We start from the raw sequence: 26360 nt of genomic DNA, 5'->3' as shown, positions 1-26360 counted from the left end.
ATGAGGATCGTACTCGCCTTCCTCCTTGTGGCAATCGCCGCCAAAGCCAACGCCCAACACAAGGATCTCCACTACTGGGATGACAGGTCCGTCATGGTACATCTCTTTGAATGGAAGTGGGCAGACATCGCTGCCGAGTGCGAGAGGTTCCTGGCACCCAACGGATTCGGAGGAGTACAGGTAAGTCAATCGCCATAGTCATAATGTGTAGATAATATTGTTTAGAAGTTCATTTTAGTTTTACGAGAAACCAACAACTATTTAAATTGAAGTACCACAAGGCTCACTTTTTGGTCCTGTCATATTTAATTACCACAGACATACAAAGCAAACATTTAATGTGTAATGTTTGTTGCTGTTTTCATTTACTTTGTTATTTATATTAATTGAATTTGTTACATTACGCATGCAATTTATCCTAACAATTCTATTTTTTTATGATAAACTAATGTTTGTAAAACAAGGTTTTTAATGCGTAACACAAAGAATAAAAAAATATTATAAGAAATAATAAACATTTGTTATCCTTTGTGCAATGCGTTAAAAACCTTGTCATATAAAATTATATATATATATTTATATTTGACAAGTAAAAATATTTCACCAATAAATGTAGATATAATATGTCTCGACGCCATCTAGTGAGAAATTTAGAACTAACAAAGACTTTCCTACAAAATAAAGTTGGTTGTTTTCAGGTGAAAAAATATAATAAGCAGTAATTTTTGATTGAAGTTATAGTACATATTGACTTATTTGGCGTGTTGTAAATAAGCCGTCGTAGCTCACCGTTCTCAGAGCACCTGACCGGACATCAGAAGGCGCGGGCTCAATTCCCGTCGGCGGCATTTATTTTTACTAGGTAGATATTTTCAATTTGTTGGGATATTTCAAGAGAAAAAATATTGCGTATAATAATTTGTAAACAATTTATTGTAAACAATGCCAGGGGACGGCTGCCTCTTGATATTGTAGGGCCTTATTACGAAGGGCATTTTTGTTTGTATTTTACTTTAATACTGGGTATATAGAATAATCTTAAATAATTAGACATAATTGAAAAAAGGAGCTGATAAAATTATAGATATGGTTTTTTTAGTAATTATTTTCTTACTGGCAGACTTCTCCCCCAACTGAGAACTTGAGAATTGGAAACCGTCCCTGGTGGGAAAGATACCAACCCATCTCCTACCAACTGACTACCCGCTCCGGAGACCAGAACGCCTTCAAAGACATGGTCAACAGGTGCAACAATGTTGGAGTGAGGTAAGTCCTGAAAAATTGTTCACTAAATTCTCAAAATCATTAGTCGAAAAGTTACCCAAACAAACGTAGTTCCCAAAATTTATTTCTCATTCTCTTCCCCTTCCCCTTCCCACTCCAACTTCACAGCGTACACCAAATCGGGGAAAGCATATTCACATAAAATATATTTTTTTTTAAATTGGAATACCATTGGTTAGGGGTACACTTAAAAAACGATTTATTTCTTTTGAGTTTTAAATTGCATTGGTATATTTTTATTTGCCATTTCATATTTTATACGGGCGGCGCTGCGAATACGCGTATTGATATTTATGTATATAAAGTACCTAGGCATAACAATAGACCACCGTTTAAAATATTCCACACATATAAATGTTCTGAACGACAGAATAAAGAAACTAACATATATATATTTAGATGTTTAAGATATATTTTAAACGAAAAATTAATTAGAACCACAAACTTCGCTTTCTGTCAATCAATTATACAATACGGCATTATAGGATGGAGCAGTACATATAAAAATCAAACACAAAAAATTTACATATAACGAAAACTAATAATTTTTTTTTTTTAATTTTATTCATATTCGTCCGAACTTTTATTCAAACAATTTAAGGTCAGAAAATTAAGTGCACTATACATCTACCAAGCAACATTACAAATTTATAAAAATAATATTCAAAATAAAGTTGCACACTTTAAAAATAACAGAAATCTTAGACAAACGTCAATACTTCCTACTCCGAAATATAAAAAAACAATAGTACAGTTCAATCATAAATATCTCGGAGTTACATTTTTTAATTCATTAGCAGAAAAAAATTAGAAACATGAATACAAATATAAAAGAAATTAAAAGCCACCGTAAAAAGTATTCCAAACACTTGAACTGAATCATATCAAATTTAAACAAATATAATAACACCCTCATACACACAAGCCATGCTTATTTATGGGTGTATATCAAATGGTAACCGGATAAATCGTCAAAATGATTTAATTTTCTTAGCTAGAATCCTACTGAAGTAAGTAAGTAGGTTATTAAACTGCCCGGTCTTAAGACTCTCGCAGTGTTATAACCTAATGATGTAATGACAATCAATAATCATAAGAAAAACGACGTGGGAGTGTCTTATTATCAAAATTAAGTGACATAAACAATCAATTTCAAAGCTATCCTTTCTTAAAATGGTATTTTCAAATTGAAAATTGTTTCGGAACACCATTTAAGAGTCGATTTAAATCCCAAAAGCACGTATGCACGTTTTTCATTTTTTTTCTTTTTTCTTTTCTGTTCTATGTAAACTCTCGCTCTCTCTCTCTTTCTCTCTCTCTCTCTCTCTCTCTCTCTCTCTCTCTCTCTCTCTCTCTCTCTCTCTCCCTCTCTCTCTCGTAATGTAAATTTAATGACAAATTTATATTTAAGGTCCGAAACTGCCAGCTTGGTGAACTTCATGATTTGAACCAGGGATCTGAATACGTCAGGGGAAAGATCGTTGACATGTTGAACAGCATGATCGACATCGGAGTTGCTGGATTCAGGTAATTAAAAAAAAGCTTTGTTTTTTTGTGAGTCACCATTAAATGTGGGTACATTGAAGGTTACACCCGCCCTGTCCCACCCCGGTATAGGTGACTTACGGTCACCCCTTCGGAGCTCTCGCATGAATCTAACTTTTGAATAAACGGCTCTAGAAAGTATATAAATGAAGCTAGACCTTCAATGTCCCCGCATACGGTGTTAGGAAGCGGTATGCGAGCGCTTACAGGTATTAATCCAAGGACAACACAGAAAAATAAGCATCAAACAATCAAGTAACAAGTGTCAGGCAAATAGTTGGTGGAGGGAACCCACACTCCAGTACCTGTAAGCACAAAAAAGAACAAAGTGAAATAATAGAGTGACGGGGGAGTTTCGCCGAGCCACGTCTGGCAGTCCTGTTGAGAGATTGGTGGTGGTTGGGGTGACTGGTGCAGGTCAGGACTTCCACACCCCTTAGCCGACCACCCGGTGGTGCCCTGAAGATAAGTATGGGAAAAAGAGGGATAAACCCTAAAAAACCTAGGGGAAAGAAGCGTCAGGAGGTCGGAGGCAGGGTGGAGATTACCCCAATCCGCACAGTCACCCCTCTGACCACCAACGCTCCTCAGGGGTGGCGCAGGTGATTGGCGGAGTCCCCCGGTAAAAACAAGAAATTAAAAGAAGCTCCAGCAGTGCATGCGGGGACGAGGCCCGTTGTCCAACCCCTATTGGGGAAAAGTAAACAATACAAAACAAACAACGGAGTTCAGTTCTAGCCTGTAAACTCGTTGCCGTTACTGAAAAAAAGAAAGAAAACCAAAAAAAAATACATATAAAAAAGACGAGAAAAGAAAAGAGAAAAAGAAAAACAATAAACAATCCAAAAGTGCCACTTAAGAACATCGGTAGATTAAGTAAAACAAAAGTAGAAAGCATAAAAATAACATTTGCATGGTCTGTAAAGAGGACAGTATGTGAAGTATAAGATAAAAGACAAAGTAAAAGAGATAATTAGCTAAGCAAGGATATATAAAGAGTGTCTGCAATGTCTGTAAAAAGGACAGTGTGTCAACCTTAGACACAAAACATAAGAAAAGAAAACTGAAAATAAGAAGAAAATAGGATACAAGTTATTTAAAAGAAATGTAAACGAAAGAAAATCATCTGTAGCAGCTGGTACAGTAAGGAAAGAAAAATAATAAAAATAAGAAGAACAGAATGCATAAATAATAATCGGAGAATTGTAAAAGAATTAGTCATGGAGCAGGAGCAATACACCAGGGGTTCTCAGTTATCACACTAGTCAGCGACTCTAAGCACAGACCATCTCTCAACCCAGATCCTAGTAAACTTCCTCAGACATTCGAAATTAACTCGGTTAGAAACAAGATCGGTGTTCCACACCGGTCTAATGGGGGCATTCAGACCGTCTATCATTTCGTCTCTGGCATCCTTCAAGATCTCACAGTGCCACAGAATGTGCTCGGCCGACTGGTAAGTATTGCCACAAGCGCAATTGGGATGGGTAGACAGGGCAAGGCTTTGAAGCCTCCCCCTTAATTCCCCATGTCCTGAGAGGAGCTGCGTCATGTGATGGTCCAGTTTGAGGAAGGCCCCTTCCATTCTGAGTTTAACTGATGGGAAGAAGGAAAAGGTCCATCTTCCCATGCTCGACCTATCCCAACGGACCTGCCACTCTTTGAGCGAAAGGTCCCTCATCGTCCGAAGCAGTCCAGGGAGAGTTCCCGGTCCACCTGGTGTCAGAACGACACCAAGATGGGTTGCCGGGGATCCTCTGGAAAGTCTCTGCTTGGTTAAAACTTCCCTAATCTCCAGATCGATTGGCAAAATGCCGGCCAAAACTGGCAAAGCGTCCGAAGCAACAAATGTGGGTACAGAAAGTTGTAGGATTTTGCAGCTTTTATTTGTAATTTGTTGTAGATCATTAAAAAATACTGTTTTTACATTGCAGGGTTGACGCCGCCAAGCACATGTGGCCCTGAGATTTGAAGGTCATATATGACAGGCTGAATAACTTGAACACCGCATACTTCCCAAGTGATTCTCGCCCCTACATCGTGCAGGAAGTCATCGACCTCGGTGGTGAAGCTATCTCCAAGTATGAATACACTACATTGGCCGCCGTCACTGAATTCAATGTAATTATTCGATCAACCCGATTAAAACCTTTAATAATATAATTTAAGAATTTTACACCAATTTAGGCGCACTTCCATGCTTCTTTAACCAATTTATCCAAAATCTTTAATATTTGTTTCACTAGTTCTCCGCCGAGATCGGAAACGCCTTCCGTGGAAACAACCCCCTGAAGTACTTAGTCAACTGGGGACCAGCTTGGGTAATGGTTGCCCAAGGAGACGGTCTTAACTTCGTGGACAATCACGATAACCAGAGGGGTCATGGAGCCGGTGGAGATAGCATCCTGACTTACAAGCAGTCCAAACAATACAAGGTAAGAGCTGAACGCAAGCAAACTTTGAATTGATACAACCATATCATCATTTATTGAAGAAAACCGTTAAGCTTATTCTTGACCTAGATGTATATTTTAAATTATTCTATTGTAGGGAGCTACCGCCTTCAACCTTGGGCACCCCTACGGAGAGCCCAGAATCATGAGCAGTTTCGCTTTCGACGACTCAGATCAGGGACCACCCCAAGACGGAAGCGGCAACCTGATCAGCCCCTCTATCAACGCTGTAATACAATCCGCTCTTCACAACAAAATAAATCTAATTCTAATCAATAATGTGTATGAATACAAAAAATATTCCCATGATCAGTGTATACCTAAGTATAAATCACTAAACTATGGCCAAAAGTTCCTGATTGTATCGTGTACACAGAAATATCGATTATGATTTTATCTTTGGTAGGTATATAATCAAAAGAAAAAATGCTCATTGGAAATGTAAGGCATTTTTTCATAATTATCGTTTTTTTTATGAAATTCTTATGTCATATAAACATTGCCTTTTATGTGAATCATTTTCATTCACGCTTTTCTATTTCTAGGACGGCACTTGCGGCAATGGATGAGTGTGTGAGCACCAGGGCCGCCGAGAGGGCACGTTAGCCAAGTCTGAAATTTGGGGCCCGGGCCTAAGGGGGGCCCGGGACGGGGCCCGGATATTTGACTAAAAAACGCCAATGACACTAGGAACGGACGTGGGCCAGGCGCCCAGGCCCGCACGCTCCGTAGGCCCAACTGTCAGAGCGTGTTCCGAAAAATCAGACCTTTTTTATAAACCGGAAAGACGGGACATAATTTTATAGGTGAGAAAAAACAATGATTACATAGCCGAAAATCATTTAAAATAAAAAGAACGTTTTCCACACGAATGACACAGCCGAATAACGAGGCATACCAAAAATATTACATCTCATAAATATTTTTTTCCTTGATCCATCTTATTGATCATAAATCATTATAATGTACAACGTCTATATTAATAAATCCAATGTAATATACTTGTACTTGTAAATTATAATAATAATAAGAATATTATAAAATTTTATTTTGATAAAATCAGCACCATAACCATTATACCTCTAAAACACGTACCGACATCTAAATTGTACGGGCTTCTCTTCACATCTGTCAAAAATTCAAACCAAATGAAAAGTTCGCAGAGAACAAACAATAAATCTAGTGAACGAATTCAAAAATTCGCCTGAAATCAAAGTGATGCCATATAAAAAAATTAAATCAGTGTGGAATTTTACAAAATTAATAGGAACATTTTCAGTAGACGGGACATTATCATGTAGTGACGACACGAGCCCAAATAATGGATTTATTTATTTAAAAATAAAAATAAATGTACATTTCTATAAAATTTTACTAACATTTTCGTAATCTTAGTAAAAAGATCTATCCAAACGATTTTTTCCAAGTCGTTATGAAATCCATGCAAGTGGCCTATTGAATTGTAAATGGTGATGGCGATTTTTCTGGAAATTTTAGGCCGGATTCTTCCCAAAAAAGATATCTTTTTGCCAATTTTCTTTTGGGTATATTCGGCATGTCTATTGAAGTTTAGTTTGGAATCTAATATAACTCCTAAGTATTTGATTTCAGTAACATTTTCAATAATTTCACCATCAATTTTAATTTTGCTTTCACTGAATGTCTTCTTATTTCCAATCACCATACATTTTGTTTTTAATTTAAGCTTATTTATTTTTAGCCATCTTGATACATCATCTAGTTCATTATTTAAAATATTTATTAGTTCTTTATAGTTATCTCCAATTAAGTTTATAAGTGTATCATCGGCAAATAGTCGTACTTTGCATTTTGAAAATATTTTCACCATGTCATTAATATACTTATAGAGTATGAACAATAGGGGGCCAAGGATCGATCACTGCGGTACTCCTAATTTATTTTCCATTGGTTTTGAAAATTGATTATTTATTTTTGTTACCTGTTTTCTGTCTTTCAAATATAATAATTTAATTAAGCCTCAAGATATCTTCATTAACGAAGAATATGTAAATACACACAAACAAGAAACACAAGTATTTTATTTTGAGTATTCACCATAACTTTTCCATTGAATAATTATGCTAAATTCGAATGATTGGTATAATGGTATAAGAAAAGGTAAAGAAGTAGTATTCCTAGCAGTAGCAGGTAAGCATGAACTTATTAATTGTTATCTCACCCCCCCCCCCCCCGGTAAGTTGTGGGGAGGGGGCCCGGTATAGTCTACTAGACTTGGGGCCCAGATTAGCTGTCGGCGGCCCTGGTGAGCACAGGTGGAGACCAATCACGAACATGGTCGCTTTCAGCAACCAGGTCAAGGGAACTGGACTCTCCAACTGGTGGGATAATGGAAACAACCAGATTGCCTTCTGCAGGGGTAACGAGGGATTCTTCGCTATCAACAATGATGGAAGCGACCTCAACCAGTCTCTCCAGGTATTTTTTTTAATCTACACATTTTTTGTATAACAAGAGAATTTATATTGTCTTCCACGCAATGATTTCACCTACATCGTCGTGGATAAATTGATTCAGTGCGGTGGAAGACTTTATGATAATACAAAATCACTTTTTATTGGAATTACTTTTTCCATAACTTTCAAAGTTTATACCCATAAATGTAATATATCATGGAAGAAGAAAATAACACTAACCAATCTAAACGAAACATGAAACAAAACAAGTGACATTCGATTTGTCTTTATCTTCTTCTTCAATGATATACGAGTTTTACAAAACAATTTAAAATTTTAAATATTATAATAACATTTGAGCATTGACTCCAGATAATGGGAAACTTATTTTCATTTGTCTTATTGTTATAGCTCGGAAGTATTGTCCTATTTGAATTTTTTGAACAATTTCCGATATTAAACACAGATATTTAACCATAGTATTGCACTATATGACAATCTGAAAAATATAAAGCGTGTCAGAAGCGTGGACATTGCTTAGTGAGGCGGGTAGGAAAATACATGACTTGTGTCAAAATAAAATAATAAACGCCCGGATTGTCGGAAGTTAAATATAATTCAAGGGTTACTTGAATAAATGTAACTTGGTAAATTCTTAAAAATAATTTAAACTCATACACAATGACTGCTGGTTAAGTATAAAAATAGGTACCTGGCCAAAAATTAAGGAAAAAATAGAAGTCATCAATTAATACATTATCAATACATTTTTTAGACCTGCCTGCCCTCCGGAACATACTGCGATGTAATCACTGGAGAAAAATCTGGAAACAGCTGCACCGGAAAGTCCGTCAACGTTGGAGGAGATGGAACCGCGCAGATCTACATCGGAACCGGAGAATACGAAATGGCTCTGGCCATCCACGCTGGATCTAAGGTGAAAAAATAACCACTAAACATTTAAAGAAATATATGTTGTTCCATAAAATAAGCACAAAAATAGTATCATTGTTTTACAGAAGCATAACTTTCCAGGAGTACTACAAGGGCTCTTTCTTAAACCGCTACCATTAGATTATTTTAAAATTTGTTAAGATTATCACAAAAAAAATCTTAATTGTAATCTAATTGTACCTCAGCAATATACACAAAACAACAAATAAGTTACTAACCCAAGTTATTCCAAAAAACAATTTAACTAGATAAAGAAAATGGGAATCCTTTAACATGATTATTTTTCTTTATATTACGTTCTGTTCAATATGATAAATGATTATACTATTTAGTATACTAAAGAAAAATGTCAGCCATGCGCAATAATAATAATTATTCAAAATATTATTTTTTTCCTTTCCAGTTGTAAATGGACCAGAAACACGACAAGCAATATCTAGATGCATCACAATGTACCTTCAAACTGTAAATATAGTTTACAAGTCAAGAAACATATGGTATGCATCTTAAATCAAGCACAAAGGTATAAAAAATACGTTATACTGAACAATAAAATATTAAAACAAAACGGCATTTATTTTTTATACTTTCACGTACTATCATAACTATTGGCAGTAAAAATCAGCAGCTCAGTAATAATAATAAGTGGTTTTTTATCATTTTGTTTTCATATTATTTATATTATTTAACTATTAATTCAAACCCTTTTGCTTTCGTAATTAGTTTATAAAAAATCAGTCATATGGGAAATAATTGGGTCAAGTGGTTAAAACTGGGTGGACGGCTAGATGGATGGGCGTGATAAATCTTAAATCCACCCACAGGCTCTGCGCACCTTGTACTTCTTTACTGCAGGCTGGCCAAAAAATTCTCGTATGGTAATGTTTGTATTACCATCTCTTCGCCCTTTTTACCTCCATGGGCAAAACGCACCAAAAGTGTAGGTACTAACGCTGTATGTTTAGTATTTAAATAAACTCTAGAAAATACACTCTAACTTTGTATCTCCTCTTTCAAAATACGCTTAGTATAGAATCAGAATTAAAAAAGTTTGTGTAATAATAATAACTAAACTTTTGTCGTTGCAAGCGACTAATAGGTAACAAATTTGTGTGTGATGTAACGTTTGAATGTGAATGAAGCGAGGGTTTCTGCCTAGAAATGTAATAAAATAAATTTTTATTTGAATGTGGATGCAGCAATAAGTTTGTGCCTACTTTTAAATTTACGATTTGATGTTTGATTGCGGATGAAGCAAGGAGTGTGTGACTACTTTGAAATGTATGATTTGATGATTGAATGTGGATGAGGCAATGAGTGTGTGCCTTATTTTAAGCGCCCAGGGAGTTAACCGCGCAATTTAGTACACCTGCTACTGAGCCACTTCTTTCGCTGGGATCACGGCCTTCGTCATGAACCTTATCTCGCAAAAGGGGGCCAAGGAGCTTACTGCCCAACTTTTCACTGACATCGTTTGATACTCATATCGGCTACGTTCCATCAATTAAATATTTAAAGAAAAACCTACAGTACCTACCTACGGTACCTATCTACGGTATCTAACTACAGTACCTACCCACGGCACCTACCTGTAGTAACCACCTACAGTACCTACCTGCGGTACCTGCCTACAGTAACTACATACAGTACCTACCTACGCAATAAACGCTCTTGGGATTGTTTGTATTGATGCATATAATGATTTATGAGAACGTCACTGAGAAACAGCAATTTTAAATCTGAATAGATCACTAGAATTGAAAGAAATAGTACACATGATCCATGGACGATTTGATTCCGTTTCAACTTGGAGGAACAAAAGTTGTTTGTCATAACTAAAGACCTCATGAACGACTAATTAACTCCCTTTTAGTGGCAAAAAGTACACGCGGACTGCCAATGTATATTAATATTATTATTTCAATTCGACATTATCAATGTATTAGTATTTTTAACATGTACGTAGCCGCCCGGCGTTAAATTATAGACAGATGGACAGTATTGCCAGCTATGTCGATTTACATTACCGGTCTGCGAATCAATAGTGCGACCGTGCTTAGGGAAATCAGAGCAAAATCATTGGTAGTTCCGCCTATCCATCCGATATTATAAAGTTATCGATGTATACTGGCAACGCCGGAGGTATTTGATATTTCGGAACGTCAAATGTCATACAGATACGTAAAAATATGAATAAATTGGGAATGCTGAATTGAAATAGTAACCTTAATATGCACTGGCAGTTCGTATTTACTTTTTGGCACTAAATAGGGAGTTAGTTAATGAGGTTTTTATTCACAACTTGTTAGGCGAACAAATTTCATTTCCGCGACCATGAACCATACCTGAACAAATGTAACGTCATTGGCCAGAACGGATTAAACTCGGCGTGTATTCGAATTCCTTCAATTCTAAGAGCTCCGTTCGTTAAACCAATAATTTTAATTATGTAATTTTTGTGAAATTAAATATTTACCACTTCAACATTGAGCGAATAAAATCCCTTGTGGTTTTTATACTGCTTCTCATGTCTGAAAGTGGTGACGATGGCAATGCGGGTGCAATCGATGCAGCCCAGAATTTGAGGGCTGTTTAATTTGTCCCTGAAACCTCTCTCTACTTGGTTCCGGGCTTCATTAGTTGTTGTCCATCTTCCATAAAGGTGCTCCAAAACTGCCTTCATAAACAGTTTGATACATTGACTTACAGTAGTATGACCTATAGCCTACACAATATATGATCTTGGCCTACTCCACGTTGGTAACTTCCTGTAGCAAATAAACAAATTGGTTTTAATAACTGTCAATAACATCATAATCCTTCATTATTATAATACAACTAACTTCTAAACTAATCTTCTCTTTTAATCGTTTTAAACATCGATTACATTGCGTTTTTTTGCTAATATATCATAATAATGTATTAAATACACACACTTTAATATGCATTGGAAGTTCGCATGTATTTTCCGACACTAAAAGTGAGTTAATTGATCAATGAGATCTTTAACCATAATAGGAGATATATGAATACAAAGTGTCTGCATTCGGCCTCTCCAAGTTCGAACGGATTTAATTGATCGCCTAAATGACATCTTTTAATCCTACGAGCTTGGTTAATCTGCCTCCGTTCATTAATAAACCAATAATTTTGCATAAGTAACGAAATTATTCAAAAAAGTTGCGTATATCAATAGTCAACCGAAATTTAACTAATTTGGCGGGTTTTTTATTATAGTCGGTCGGAACTTCTTATCAATCATTGACCGTGCTTGCGAATATTGCTAACTGATCATACATCACGAATTTAAAACATAGGGCTTTATCGTAGGTCTGTGCTAGACCTCCAGAACTATGGGGAGTGGAGCAGCCTGGCTCATCAGAACAATACAAGATCCTTAGTCATGAAGGAACCATCAAAGAAGAAGCAGCATCGGTGTTACATCAAAACAGTTGTGATAACTATTTAATCAGCTGATAAAATATAACAAATAATCTTATCCGAAGATATATTGTTTATTCTCATACGCGACGGTAGAGAAACTTCGTTTTCAAATCACTTCTGTTCTGATTTTAGATTCAAACACTGAATCATTAAGGTTATGTTTTTTTTATATTTACATAATCGAAGGGTCACGTGATGTTTTTATTTGCCATGGGGCGCGATCACAGACAGAGTTTAAAATACGTCACTTGCATATTTGATGTGAAATATCTTTTGGTGCGCCTATCGGATATAGCCGACTCTTGTGTAGCAAGCGTGGCAAGACGGGACGATGCTCTTCCACGGAACGAATCTTCACTCGGTCAGCCTCGTGACTCGACAGCTCTTTTCGCCTGGCCGCCAAAACTCTGTGCGGTATATTTGCTTCTATTCTCACTAAAATTGGCAATGGATCTAACTAAATGATGAATTTTTTATTCTAATTTCAAATTTTTTTTGTGTATGTATTAAAATAATAATAAAATCATTTTTTACCATCAAGAATACGAAGATTTGTTTACTTTTACACTTCTTCCAATAAAAATCAATTTGTTGTTTCGCCCTAAGAGGATTGCTCCAATTGCGCCTGAAATGGCCCTCCCGATCATAACTGATACATACATTAAAATTAGTAGTATACATTCATAAAAAATGATTTTTTATATACCTTGGTCATAGCCTGCAAATTGATTTTCTCAATTGTTTGTGCAAAAAAATCGATTTTATAATCTTCAAAATACGGGTAAATTGCTTTTTCCATCGTTGCTTTTAAGCGAAATCAGTCAAAAAATCAGGAGCGAGCTATTTACTTTCGGTCGCTCTCCAAACTCAGCTTCGCGGTCTAGAGGCAAAGCGCCCTAAAATAAAAATATTTTCATCAGATAAAATTTACTTGCGCAATAATATCAACAGCTTGAAATCGGCTAAAACGTCCTGATTGCAGTATTATTACTATGGTAGGTATTAACGTTAGTGTACCATAACTTAGATATCGACGCCGATAGGCTTAAAGGCCCGTCAGGCCAATCACTAACCAGAGAAGATACGTATCAACCATTAATAATATTTTCAAACTTATTGGGGTTATTTTAAATACCAAACATTTTTATTTATTTATGATCACCATTATTTGCAATAACTACTATCAGAATGAAATTATTATTGATTGTTGATACGTATCTCTCTTGTTAGTGATTGGTCTATCGCCGTCGAAATCTAAGTGATGCTATTAATAAAATATGATCAATGTTCAACGCAGTAAACTTCTACTTAAATGAAGTACGGTTACAATCTTAATTTGTTATAAATGTCGAATAGAAAGGTTCTGTGTTTAATGAACCGTTTGGTAAAACAAAGTTCTGTTGTTTCCAGTGCAGGTAAGTTATGATTTAGGCATTTATCGGTTTAGTGTTTGGAAAAACCTTGTATAAGTTCATTTTCCAACTTTTAACGATTAACGTCAGCATAATAGGATATATCCCTTATTTCTAGAAAACAAACGATGAGGATAGTACTCGCTTTCCTCCTTTTGGCAATCTCCGCTAATGCCCAACTCAATAACCTCCACTACTGGGATGAAAGGTCCGTCATGGTCCATCTCTTCGAATGGAAATGGGATGACATCGCCGCCGAATGCGAGAGATTCCTGGCACCTAACGGATTCGCAGGAGTGCAGGTAATTCAATAACTTTAATCGGGCAACAACTTACCCTAAATAAAAACAGTTTTTCCAGGATTTTTCTATCAACCAATAACAGTTTTTCACAGAAAACTTGTATACACAAAACAATGTAACAATTATTGCAAAGAATTAAATGGTCGGGTGTACCGCAAGGCTCACTATTTGGTCAAGTTTTTTTTTATTACCACTCACACACATATATTTTCGTTGGTGCAAATCATTGTTAGTTTTTTAATCAATTGTTCAGATTTTTTGGTCACATAGAAGCGATCAAACTATTGTTTTAGTTTCTAGATATTCAAACCTATTAAATGATTATTGGCAGATTTCACCTCCAACTGAAAATTTGTCTATCGGAGACCGTCCCTGGTGGGAAAGGTACCAGACCGTATCGTACAAACTGATAACCCGCTCTGGAGATGAGAATGCTTTCAAAGACATGGTCAACAGGTGGAACAATGTCGGAGTAAGGTAAGAAATGCAAAAATATTGACTAAATTCTAGATTATCATTGAATCTCTTGAAAATTAAGCAAAAAAAATCATAGAACGTAAGACTTAGGTGATTATAAATCTGGATAATGATAACGGAATACGCTGATCAAAAGTAGGTAGTATTTTTTGATTCTCTGGTTTGTGGATCAAAGTAATTTGAGCATTTTGTTGGGACCAGGATCTACCCCGATGTTATTTGCAACCATATGACTGGTGGAGGGGGTGGTTTAGGGACCGCCGGATCTTTCGTTCAGGAAGGGAGTAGGGAATACCCAGCTGTACCATACGGAATAAACGATTTCAATAAGCCCATCTGCTCCATCAACAGCTCCAATGATCCCAACGAGGTGAGTAACATCACTTTATTGCAGATAAGCTATTTCCTATCACACCTAAATAATAAATCCTACTTCTCTGGAAGTTTGAACCCAGCTCTGAAAAAATATTGTTAGTTTCCACTCGAGCACTCCGATATTGTTAATTGTTTGTCAATGTATTTTAAATTGTCTTCTCAATGAAAGCATAAATTTTCCCCTGTGCAGATTTCAAGATAAATGTATATTTTAGGTCCGCAATTGCGAGCTTTTCGGGCTCCACGACTTGAACCAGGGATCTGACTACGTCAGAGACAAACTTGTCGACATGCTGAACAATATGATTGACATTGGAGTCGCTGGATTCAGGTGAAGATAAAATTATTCATATTTTATCCTACTTTTACTATCGCTAATCGTTAACAAATTCTGGGACAGAAAGGAAATCATCAAAATACTCTGTAAGCACCCACAATATTATTATATTCTACCATAATAAATTTTTTGCAGAGTTGACGCCGCCAAGCACATGTGGCCCGGAGATTTGAAGATCATCTATGACAGGCTTAACAACCTGAACACTGCATATTTCCCAAGTGGTGCTCGCCCCTACGTCGTTCAGGAAGTGATTGATTTTGGTGGCGAAGCCATCTCCAGGGACGAATACACTCCATTGGGCGCCGTCACAGAATTCAGGGTACCTATTCAATGAACATGACACATAAATCAAAATATGTTGCAAGTGTCTTCTCCGTTCTAACTTTATATGTTTTTTCTAGGTTTCTGCAGAGATAGGAAATCTCTTCCGCGGAAACAACCTTCTGAAGTACTTAAAAAATTGGGGACCAGCTTGGGGATTGGTTGACCAAGGAAACGGTCTTAATTTTGTGGACAATCATGACAACCAGAGGGCTGGCGGATCTAGTGGGGGTCTCGTCCTGACTTACAAGCAGTCCAAGCAATACAAGGTGAGACACTGCTAGGAAACTTTCAATTCGATCATACGCTGAAGAATCGGCATACATATATACTGTTTTAGACCGATCCCTACTGTACTGGACGGGAGTCCGCACAAGACTGTAGATTTAGGCGCCGGGTCCAAACCGTGTCTTCAACCGATGAGATGCTCCTTTACGGCCGATGATGATGATTGTAGTTGATATTGTGATGAAATCTGCCTCCCGCACCCAGGCTTGGTGAATGGTGGGCACTGGGTGTGCTTTCGTCTCTGCTCGCTTCTGGTGTTGGCGGTTTTCCAAAGGAGGGCCGGCTGGTCTCGAAGAGAAGAACACCAGAAGATCTTGGAGCAGCAGACTTGGCGAGGTGAGGCAGATGTTGAGCAGGAGTCACTTGTTGATAAATAAAACGCTTGGTTTTGGTGGTAAAGATGAACTGATTTATTTTGAATTATGGGGCTGCTTATATTTAATTAGCCTGACTCGCGCCCGACATTGGGCTAGGAGCCTAAAAGTGGTGGGGGGTTATACCCGCGCCAACAATGAGTTTATAGCCTCCGACAAATTGTTGCATATTCATTTTGTCGGCAGCAATGGTGATAGTGGTCGCTTAAATTTGCGAGTTAGAAAAGATTTTGAGCGCTTACATGAATGACAATTACATAGTTTAAATGCATAGTAGTTATAGGAATGTGTATCTTGACAACTAGATTTTTTGTTTGTCAAGATACGACAAAAAATAAGAAATGTTTGTAAAATAAATGTGTAAAAATGATCTCAAGCGATCAAATTTGTAAAACATGTTAAGTTAGTATTTTTCCGAGGTCCCCCGTAACATAGCGCTCAGAAAGAGATAAGATTCACTATGCTACGAGGTTCCTGGATTTTTCTACACGCAAAAAAGGTAAAAAATATTGTTCAAAAATGGGTTTACATATGGGTGAAAAACAGCTTTTTTAATATCTCCTCAGCGGTAGTATATCGAAAATAGTGTTTATTTGACTACCACCGAGGGGATGAACAAGTAAAATACATACATTTGTAACATTTAAAAATTGATTTTTCCTAGTAATTTTTACATAGAAAAAATGCTGGACATTGATCCACGCGGCAGGTAAGCCGGCGACGCGGTATCGATGCCGTTCGTAGACAAAGTTTTCAAGCGGCCTGGGCCGAAAATTGGACAAAATGGCCAGTGGCGGGGAGTGGTGATTTTGCCAGTGGCGTGGGGTAGGCACATTTTATAAAAGTAAAACAATTTTTTATGAAATTAAATAATGTGGTCAACTACGTCCGTTACACCTACGACTAACAACAAAAACCAGGTTAATTAGGTTAGGTATAAAGGTTAGTTTTTTCATCGCTTTTAATGACTTTATATCACTTTTCAAAGGTGTGTTGAATTGTCATTGTGTTGAGTTATCACGGAATAAAGCGCATTGTGTACCTTGCGCTTTATTTTATTTTAATAAGATGTGTACAGGTGTCTGTTATGAAGGCCGATATTAGTTCGTAGTCCCTAGTTCCTAGCTAGGCAGATTGCCTGTTCTAAGGAACCAAATTCTCGTAAAAATGCAAAATTAATTAGGTATGTTGTAATTTTTTTTAGTTTTAATTAAAAACTATCTACTAGGTTTGACATTAATAGACAAATGTGGCAGAGATTCATACCACGCCTTGCATTAGAAATGTACGCAAAGGTGCCAAAAAGGAGTCACATTTTGAAACAGTAATTTTTAACTGGTTATCTGTTTTCCAGTTTCGCCTTTGCTTCACGTTTCTTTTTTATTAAAATCAATTATACCATTTCATTACAGGGAGCTACCGCTTTCAACCTTGGTCACCCCTACGGCGAGCCCAGGATCATGAGCAGTTTCGCCTTCGATGACGAAAACCAGGGGCCACCACAAGACGGAAACGGCAACCTAGTCAGCCCGTCTATCAATGCTGTAAGTAATAATGAATCTATGGACCTGTAGCCAGTGGTATTATCCAGTTTCCACAACTCTCCTTCGTCCTATGGTATCATATAAAAACAGCAGTCGTAGGTAATAATTAAAACTCCTATGGTTTTCAGGATGGCACTTGCGGAGAGGGATGGGTTTGCGAGCACAGGTGGAGACCGATCACGAACATGGTCGCTTTCAGGAACGAGGTGAAGGGAACTGGACTCTCCAACTGGTGGGACAATGGAAATAACCAGATTGCCTTCTGCAGGGGTAGCAAGGGATTTATCGCCTTCAACAATGACAGCAACGACCTCAACGAATATCTCCAGGTAAGTTGGGATTAAATGATGAATGAAAACGAAAATATTGTTAATCCCGATTAATGGAGTTAGTAGGGCTATTAACAGGACACTGCAACCTCAGCAGACGTGCAGATGGTGGGAGCGGAAAATAACAATATGAAGCTGTAGGAATGTATGTTAAGATGATGAAGCGACTTCAATTCTCCTGTGATGTCAATGTCCCACATTGATTGAAAGAAGGCTCAGACACCTAGGAAGACATATTGTGGAACCTGGAGACAGTCAAATACTCAATGACAACCCTGGCATTAAACGGACTTGGTAGGGCTACTGTCAAAGGAATAATGTTTTTAAAAAATGGGATATGGCACAACTATTTGCCGAGCCCTGAAACTGTCTCGTTAATAAATACATAATTATAATTCTTTGATATTTTCTAGACGTGCCTGCCCGCCGGTACTTATTGTGACGCCATCACCGGTAACAAGTATGAAGGCAGCTGCTCAGGAAAGATCGTATATGTTGGAGGAGACGGAATCGCCCAGATCTACATTGGAAAGGATGAAGATGAAATGGTCTTAGCCATCCACGCTGGAACAAGGGTGAGACATAAACCAAAAAACAACAAAAAAAATGGTAGAGCACTTGCCAAGATAGTGGAAAATCTCGAATTCGAGAGCCGGTCATACCAACAACCTTCTTCATTTTATTTGTGTTTTTCTAATATATTCGATTTAATGCATACGGAAGAAGAAGTCCCGGACGCCAAAGACAGACACGGAATAATCAAATGAACCAAGATTGACCGGTTTGTGCCCGAGTGAACCAAAGCTTGCACCCAGGGGCAGTAGATCCTCTGCAAGGTAAGTATTCCATCATTGCACAAGCAACAGTTTCCGCTTTTATGATCGCTGTAGGAAGAACTCAAACATTGTGTATTCGTAGCCCGGGAATGTTTGTCAAAAACAATCTGGGCAAATTAAGAGTTAAGAGTACAAAAGAAGAGTATGTATGAGACGATGTATAAATGTGAATAGTGGTGTATGGCGAGGCAAAGAAATGGCAGTTAACATTGTTTCAACCTCAACCAAATCAAAAAATTATTTTTTAATGATAAACTAATGTTTATTAGACAAGGTTTTTTATGCATAGCACAAAGGATAACAAATTATCATAAGCGATAATTACTCGCCTGAAATATCCATACAAATAAATATCCGTAAAAAAAAATATATATATACATAAAATAAGAAGTAATTGTCGATTGAAGTACTTGCACATATTGAATTATTTGGCGGGTTGGGAATAAGCGGACATAGCGCAATGGTCCAGAGCACCTGACCGGACATCAGAAGGTGCGGGTTCAATTCCCGTCGGCGACATTTATTTTTACTTGGGAGATATTTTCAATTTGTATGGATATTTCAGGCGAGTAATTATTGCTTATAAGAAATCGAAGAATCTTCCCAACCATCCCTTTCCCCATCTATTTCCTATATCCCTTCCTTCAGCCTCGCAATATGCTATTCCTCAACTGTTTTATTGTTTTTTTATGATCTTAAAGTCGCCTAGTTTTAAAAATTTTCCCTAAATATATGAGTGTAGATAATATGTTATGCTGCCAAATGAAAAATTTGATATAATTACACCAATATCCTAAATGTCTATTAGATACATATTATTATTATATACTCGGGAAACAAAATTATGAACTTATTGAACTAATAATGAATAATAGTCTTAGGATTAATCTAACTTTTAGACTGAATGTTGCTATTAAAAATAATTATTATATTACCTAAACCTGTACCCAAAACCATATTTTGTAATTGAACCTAAATACCTTACATTCGTATTATATGTACCAATATTATAATTCCATGCTAAATAAGTGCCGTGTACATGAATGTGTATGAGTCAATTATGGGTCGTGGCTCCATACTAATAAATAACTATGTGAATTCCACAAACCAGTATATTGTATCTAGTTTATTTAACCCCGCATACTAGGCACATCATTTGACTATGTAAATTTAGATCTACGATATTTAACTTTTTTTTTACATAAATAGATACCTATCATCGGTGTAAATCGAATACCGCAGAAGAACCCTCTGTAAAAATGTTTAGGAGGTACAAAAAACTATCTAGGTGCATATGCACTGGTGTATGTACTGGGAATGGTTCATTTGCGGTGTTGATTAACCATGTACCAGCAGATTATTGGAAAATTTCAAAATTTAAAACCACCAATAAATGCGATTTTCTGCTGTTCAACTGAAAGTGCCAAAAAATCATATTTTGAAATAATTGATTCTTACTCGGTATTGAACATAAATATCAGATATAGTTATTATATATTGTACTACATACATACAACTTCAAACTCAATTGTTTAACATAATGTGATTGCTTTATTTTGATAAATTACACACCCACAAGCAAGAGTGCGATATCTCTTAAAAAAAATAGCTTTTGAGTATGCTATGTTCGATGTAAAATCATGAGCGTATATACGGTGCATCACTGGGATATCACGAAAACATTGTTTTTCCTGTATTATAATTAAAATCTCTTTATTGAAGTTTCCGGTTACTCGGAGTAACACTGAGATTTTGCTGTTGACTAAATATTATCTGAGAAAAATATGTTTTTAAGATATCCCACTATTGCTTTGGGGTAGCAATATTTCAAAGTGAAATGATTTTACACATATTATTTTTATGATTGCAGCAGCTTTTCCTTCCGAAGGCACAATTGAGTAATTGTTTTTGGATGTTTTATCATCAACATCACTTTTCACACTAATAATTAGTTGTATTAACTTGTAAATTAATGTTTCAAATAAAATAATCAAAGATAGTATTTATCACAATAATATAATCCCCCTTAATGTTGTATTCACCCAATTCGACAATATTGTAACAAATTAATGAGAGAGTCCGACAACCATGAAGTTAATAAGCTATGTTTCTGCCATTTTCTTTTGGTAGACTAATGAAAGAGAAAAGACTTGAAGCCACTGAGGTGACGAAAATATATTTGTTGTGATTTATTCCATATTAACGTGCATATTGTATTTACCTGCAATGTTCGAATAATTGTGTAGGTAAATAAATAAATGTGTTATGTAATTAAATTTTTGATCTCATTTTGTTTTCAATATGTTATTGTTTTGTAATATATTTACTTATATTTATTGCTCTTCACAGAACACAAAACCTAATTTTTCGCATAATAATTATCCTCACTAGGAATGTATCGAGGTTAACACTTTACTCATTTAAGTGAAGCAATATAAAGTAATCACTACGTACGTAAACACAAAATATTACAATAAGAAAAGAATAAAAAAATGTAATGCGGCTAGTCCACATTGGCCCAACATGTACTGGACAACTTGGCCGTTGTATGCATTGGCCGGTCAACTCGATTATTGCCAGTTTTCGTGCACACATCAAAGGATCTTGGGGTCAATCCGCTAACAGCGTTCACACATTGGCCCCGTCTCCTGATTATTGCTGAGTGATTATTTACGTTTACGAATAATGATGATTAATAACTTAACATTCTGTACAAGTAAATTATCACGGCTGTGGTAATTTCCACATCCATCGAGATTTGACAACCTCCATGTTTGAGGGGTAAAGCTCTCGACTAGCAATCCGAAGGTCAGGGGTTCAAATCCCGGCATGTAAATTTTATTTGATGAATTTGTGTTATTTCACAATTTATTCATTTAATAATAATATATAGTATACTGGCACGTTCCAGACTGGAAGATACTCTCAGTATCGCTCTGGTGTAAGATCACCAAGTAGAAACGTTGCTTGAAATGGCACTAGCCATCTTTGGTGACCAGTTCTAAACAACCAGGTACTCCCCCACCTTCCTCTCTCCCATCTCCTTCTCCTCTCCACTACCTTCAGCCTCAAAACATACCCCAATCGGTGATGCCATAGTCTCACTGACTCTAAACTGTTGGGAGCAAAAAAATAAGTGAGTTTAGGGTGGCACCACAGACATAGGAATTAATAGACGAGAAGATAAAGGCGAGGGGTAAAATCAACTGTTGAAGAACGAAGGGAGTGAAGATGACTGTGATTCGTCAATAAATCAATCTGACAGTAAATAGGCATCTCGCATTATAATATCACCATTTACTTCTTAAAAGTAAAATCTGCTTTGAATGAATAGACATTTTTACATGGGAGCGCAAATTACTCGCCACGTTATGAACAAATTTGCGAAGTCCAAATTCGGCAAAGTAAGGCAGCTTCTATATTCAGAGTCGTAGTTAGTTTCAGAGTATTTAGTTAAGACACTTTTATAAATGTTCATAATTTACTTCCCAGCAACCAACCAGCTTTGTGTTTCGCGTCCAGACGTTTCTCGATGTGATAGTAACAACTGATTCATATTATACGATGTGAATATGCTTAAAATAAAATAAAATAATGCTTATATATGGAATGTAATACGACAATTGGGTTTATTCTCTTTTTTCGCATCTATTTTTACCAGTTTTCATAGTACAAGTAAACATTTTGCCGTGTTATTTCGTAAAATGAACCGATGATGCCTCGACCATAGTTCGCACAAGAATGATGATGTCACGTTTTCAAATATCACTTGAGGCCGTACGCGAGCCCAGCCGGCTCAATGGAACCGGTATGGGGAGTGGGGATAATACGCTTTTAATCACTTAGGGCAGGTCTACTAATATTCATATGTCTATGGGTGGCACTCTGTTTTTAGGACATGGAACTTTTTCAAAATCTTACATTCTTACTAATAATAAATTATTTTACTACTGTTAAATGGTGTTTTTGTTTCACATTGTACAAAGACTGTACAATTTCCATTCCAAATTATTACTAATAAAAAATCTCTCCAACTGCATCCTTGGTCTCATAAATTATCAGCGTACCATTCAATGGTACATAGACTCATTAACATTCCCTTAGACAATAAAGCTTATGTAAAAGAAAAGGAAACGATAAAAACGATCGCGATTAATAACGGCTATGAGGCAAATAACATTGAAAAAATAATAAAAAATAAGAAATATAAAAATAAAATCAATTTAATATATCCGGTAAATAACAAAAATATAGAAAAATTTGCATGTCTCGAATTCCTCGGCCCAATATCTGAAAAAATTGCAAAAGAAATTAAAAAATGTGGTTTAAATATAGCTTTTCGAACAAACAATAATTTAGGAACAAGCCTTAAAAACTCTAAAAGTAAAATCCCTATACTCAATAACAGTGGCATATATGAATTAAAATGTGACCACGCCGATTGTAACGCCACTTACATCGGACAAACGGGGAGGGCATTCTCAACTAGATTCCAAGAACATATACGATGTTATAATAATAAAAACACATCCTCAAAATTCGCAGAACATCTCTTGGTGAATAATCATAACCCACTTAACAACAAGGGTCCTAAACCATTGCATATAGAAAAAAAGGGCATTAGATTAAATTTACTTGAACAATTAGAAATCAATAAACGAACGAATGACCCAAATTTAACACTAATTAATAAAGTAAGGAAAATAATTTACTCACCACTTCTTAGTATTTTCACAAAACCCAAGCAGTATAATGCACCCAAATAATTCATAGCAATAATGTCATTAGTAAATAATTAAGAACCCATTACCATTTACTGAGGGGAAAACATAGATTGGTTTAACCAACAATAGATCATGTCATCGGTGTAACCAGTAATAAATCAATGTATGCACCTTCAAAATTTACATTTGAAATAGTATAAAAACGTCGTCTCAATGTGGACTAACCACAGTTTGAAAATGGCCTTGTAAGCCGAAACAGCTGTCACAATAATAAAAAACTAAAACACTTGCAGAACTTAATAATAATATTATCAAATTTAATCTAAATTAAATTTATAAAAAAATTAAATGGAGTTCTACGAATTAAACACAAAAACAATAAATAAATGTTATGTGTATAAAATAGCTGTATATAACGAAAATGCTTTCTAGATTTTTAAATTGAACTAATTAAATTTGCAGAAAGAACACAACAAATCTGTACCACCAAAATTGGCTCTACACCGAACTTTGTGGTGGTACATAGTAAAAGATGTTTTTTTATTGTTCTTCCAGATTAGTAAGTTTTCCACTTCCTTAGTTAAATTCAAAAAAGATTGTTAAAGTTGGTGAAAATTTCATTCAATTTATAAACGACCGTGTATGTGAAAACCTTACTAGTTGAAACGTCAAATAGTTTTTGGAAAATATATGAATTGCTTATCTAGCTAAAGAGGGTTGTTTATCTGTTGTATAAAATTGAAATAAAATAGTTTATAAATTTTTCCAACGTATTTAAATGTTCTATAGGTACATTTCTTCATTTTGAAGATGTCGTAAAAACAAATAACATTTCAGAATCTAGATAAAATTTCCTTACCTTTAGATTTTTGTATTTAAAATTGCAATATGAATTTTAATTTCAAACATGAAAATAGTTGAAAAAAAAGCTTACCACAAACATTAAAATCTTTTAAATTTGCATTCTTATGTAAAAATAATTGTTTTAATTTATTAATGTTGTCTTTTCCGAGTTTTTTTAAACTCACTAGGAATAATATATTATTACTATTATTGTTATTATTTTGTAATGTATTATCACTAAATAAATAAGAAGGTTGGAGAATTAAAAATTCAAAAAACACAGACCTTTTACTTGCAAATTGCAATAGTAATTATGAATTTCGACGAAAACTGTCACATTATTATTGGAGAAGCAGTAAACTAAAACTTCGTTAACTTAAAATTTTAAACTTAAAATTAAAAATAGTGGATAGGATAGACCTCTCTGGGAATTCTCGCATAGATTTTGCTCGGCAGGTAAAGTGATAATGAATTACAGTCATCTATGCATTAATCAGCTGGATTCATCCGAATTACATTGTTTGACAAAAGAGGGCACCACTATTCCAGTTTGGTCGATTTAAGACTAAAGGATTAAAATATTTTTGTCACAATAATGTGGCAGTACTTTTGGAATTACAATGTGCTAATTCAATATTATTCTAAATTCTACTCTCTTGAGAGCTTGTCGTGACAGATTAAAATTTCATGGTGCGAATGCAAGTGTTTTGTGCTGATTGCCATCCGCTGCTGACTTTGGAGATTAAGGAATCGCTGCAAAACTCAATGCGAGTGATATTTTCAGTGAGTCTTCTGTTTTTATGTATTTGGTAGCTGGATTATAATTTGTTACTTTTCCTGCAGAGTGAATTTTGTAATCAACCCATTTTATCATATGGAATTAATTATTTCCTGATGGTCTGTGTGGCTTACAAGCCAGATCATCACCAATTATAGTTATTCCCACAGAACAACCGAAAAAAAAATTTGGCACAATATAAACATTTTACTTACACGCATAAGGCATTTATGTTATTAAAAAACAACTCTAGTGGAAGTTTTATTAAATTCAAGCAGTAAGCGGTATTCAGTTCTTTCACAGTGCAGTTGGAGAGATTTTTTATTAGTAATAATTTGGAATGGAAATTGTACAGTCTTTGTACAATGTGAAACAAAAACACCATTTAACAGTAGTAAAATAATTTATTATTAGTAAGAATGTAAGATTTTGAAAAAGTTCCATGTCCTAAAAACAGAGTGCCACCCATAGACATATGAATATTAGTAGACCTGCCCTAAGTGATTAAAAGCGTATTATCCCCACTCCCCATACCGGTTCCATTGAGCCGGCTGGGCTCGCGTACGGCCTCAAGTGATATTTGAAAACGTGACATCATCATTCTTGTGCGAACTATGGTCGAGGCATCATCGGTTCATTTTACGAAATAACACGGCAAAATGTTTACTTGTACTATGAAAACTGGTAAAAATAGATGCGAAAAAAGAGAATAAACCCAATTGTCGTATTACATTCCATATATAAGCATTATTTTATTTTATTTTAAGCATATTCACATCGTATAATATGAATCAGTTGTTACTATCACATCGAGAAACGTCTGGACGCGAAACACAAAGCTGGTTGGTTGCTGGGAAGTAAATTATGAACATTTATAAAAGTGTCTTAACTAAATACTCTGAAACTAACTACGACTCTGAATATAGAAGCTGCCTTACTTTGCCGAATTTGGACTTCGCAAATTTGTTCATAACGTGGCGAGTAATTTGCGCTCCCATGTAAAAATGTCTATTCATTCAAAGCAGATTTTACTTTTAAGAAGTAAATGGTGATATTATAATGCGAGATGCCTATTTACTGTCAGATTGATTTATTGACGAATCACAGTCATCTTCACTCCCTTCGTTCTTCAACAGTTGATTTTACCCCTCGCCTTTATCTTCTCGTCTATTAATTCCTATGTCTGTGGTGCCACCCTAAACTCACTTATTTTTTTGCTCCCAACAGTTTAGAGTCAGTGAGACTATGGCATCACCGATTGGGGTATGTTTTGAGGCTGAAGGTAGTGGAGAGGAGAAGGAG

General features: G+C 35.8%; 1 protein-coding gene and 1 pseudogene across 2 annotated transcripts; both read left to right on the top strand.

Annotated features, from left to right (window-relative positions):
• On the top strand, positions 1-22384 carry LOC149420601 (alpha-amylase A-like). The gene is made up of 9 exons (XM_089636821.1): positions 1-180; positions 1121-1266; positions 14508-14676; positions 14897-15012; positions 15154-15340; positions 15423-15611; positions 17417-17548; positions 17677-17877; positions 18291-22384. The coding sequence occupies exons 1-9, from the start codon at positions 1-3 to the stop codon at positions 18642-18644; spliced, it is 1674 nt and encodes a 557-aa protein (XP_089492947.1). The 3' UTR covers positions 18645-22384.
• On the top strand, positions 2361-9102 carry LOC149420602 (alpha-amylase A-like; annotated as a pseudogene). The gene is made up of 9 exons (XR_016302714.1): positions 2361-2390; positions 2696-2811; positions 4764-4950; positions 5076-5264; positions 5380-5511; positions 5828-5855; positions 7567-7739; positions 8493-8654; positions 9075-9102. The product of XR_016302714.1 is annotated as an alpha-amylase A-like (transcript).
• Positions 22385-26360: the final 3976 nt, after the last annotated feature.

The sequence above is a fragment of the Hesperophylax consimilis genome, chromosome 10, assembly GCF_061612785.1.
Source record: "Hesperophylax consimilis isolate HC1 chromosome 10, BYU_Hcon_1.0, whole genome shotgun sequence".
Lineage (NCBI taxonomy): Eukaryota > Metazoa > Arthropoda > Insecta > Trichoptera > Limnephilidae > Hesperophylax > Hesperophylax consimilis.
The sequence above is the reverse complement of the archived record's forward strand: the minus strand, read 5'-3'. Positions and strand labels throughout refer to the sequence as shown.

Coding starts and splice junctions, on each gene's coding strand:
- LOC149420601 (XM_089636821.1), top strand. CDS start 1: ATGAGGATCGTACTCGCCTTCCTCCTTGTGGCAATCGCCGCCAAAGCC. Junction 181..1,120: donor ACGGATTCGGAGGAGTACAG/GTAAGTCAATCG, acceptor TCTTACTGGCAG/ACTTCTCCCCCAACTGAGAA. Junction 14,677..14,896: donor GCTCCAATGATCCCAACGAG/GTGAGTAACATC, acceptor TGTATATTTTAG/GTCCGCAATTGCGAGCTTTT.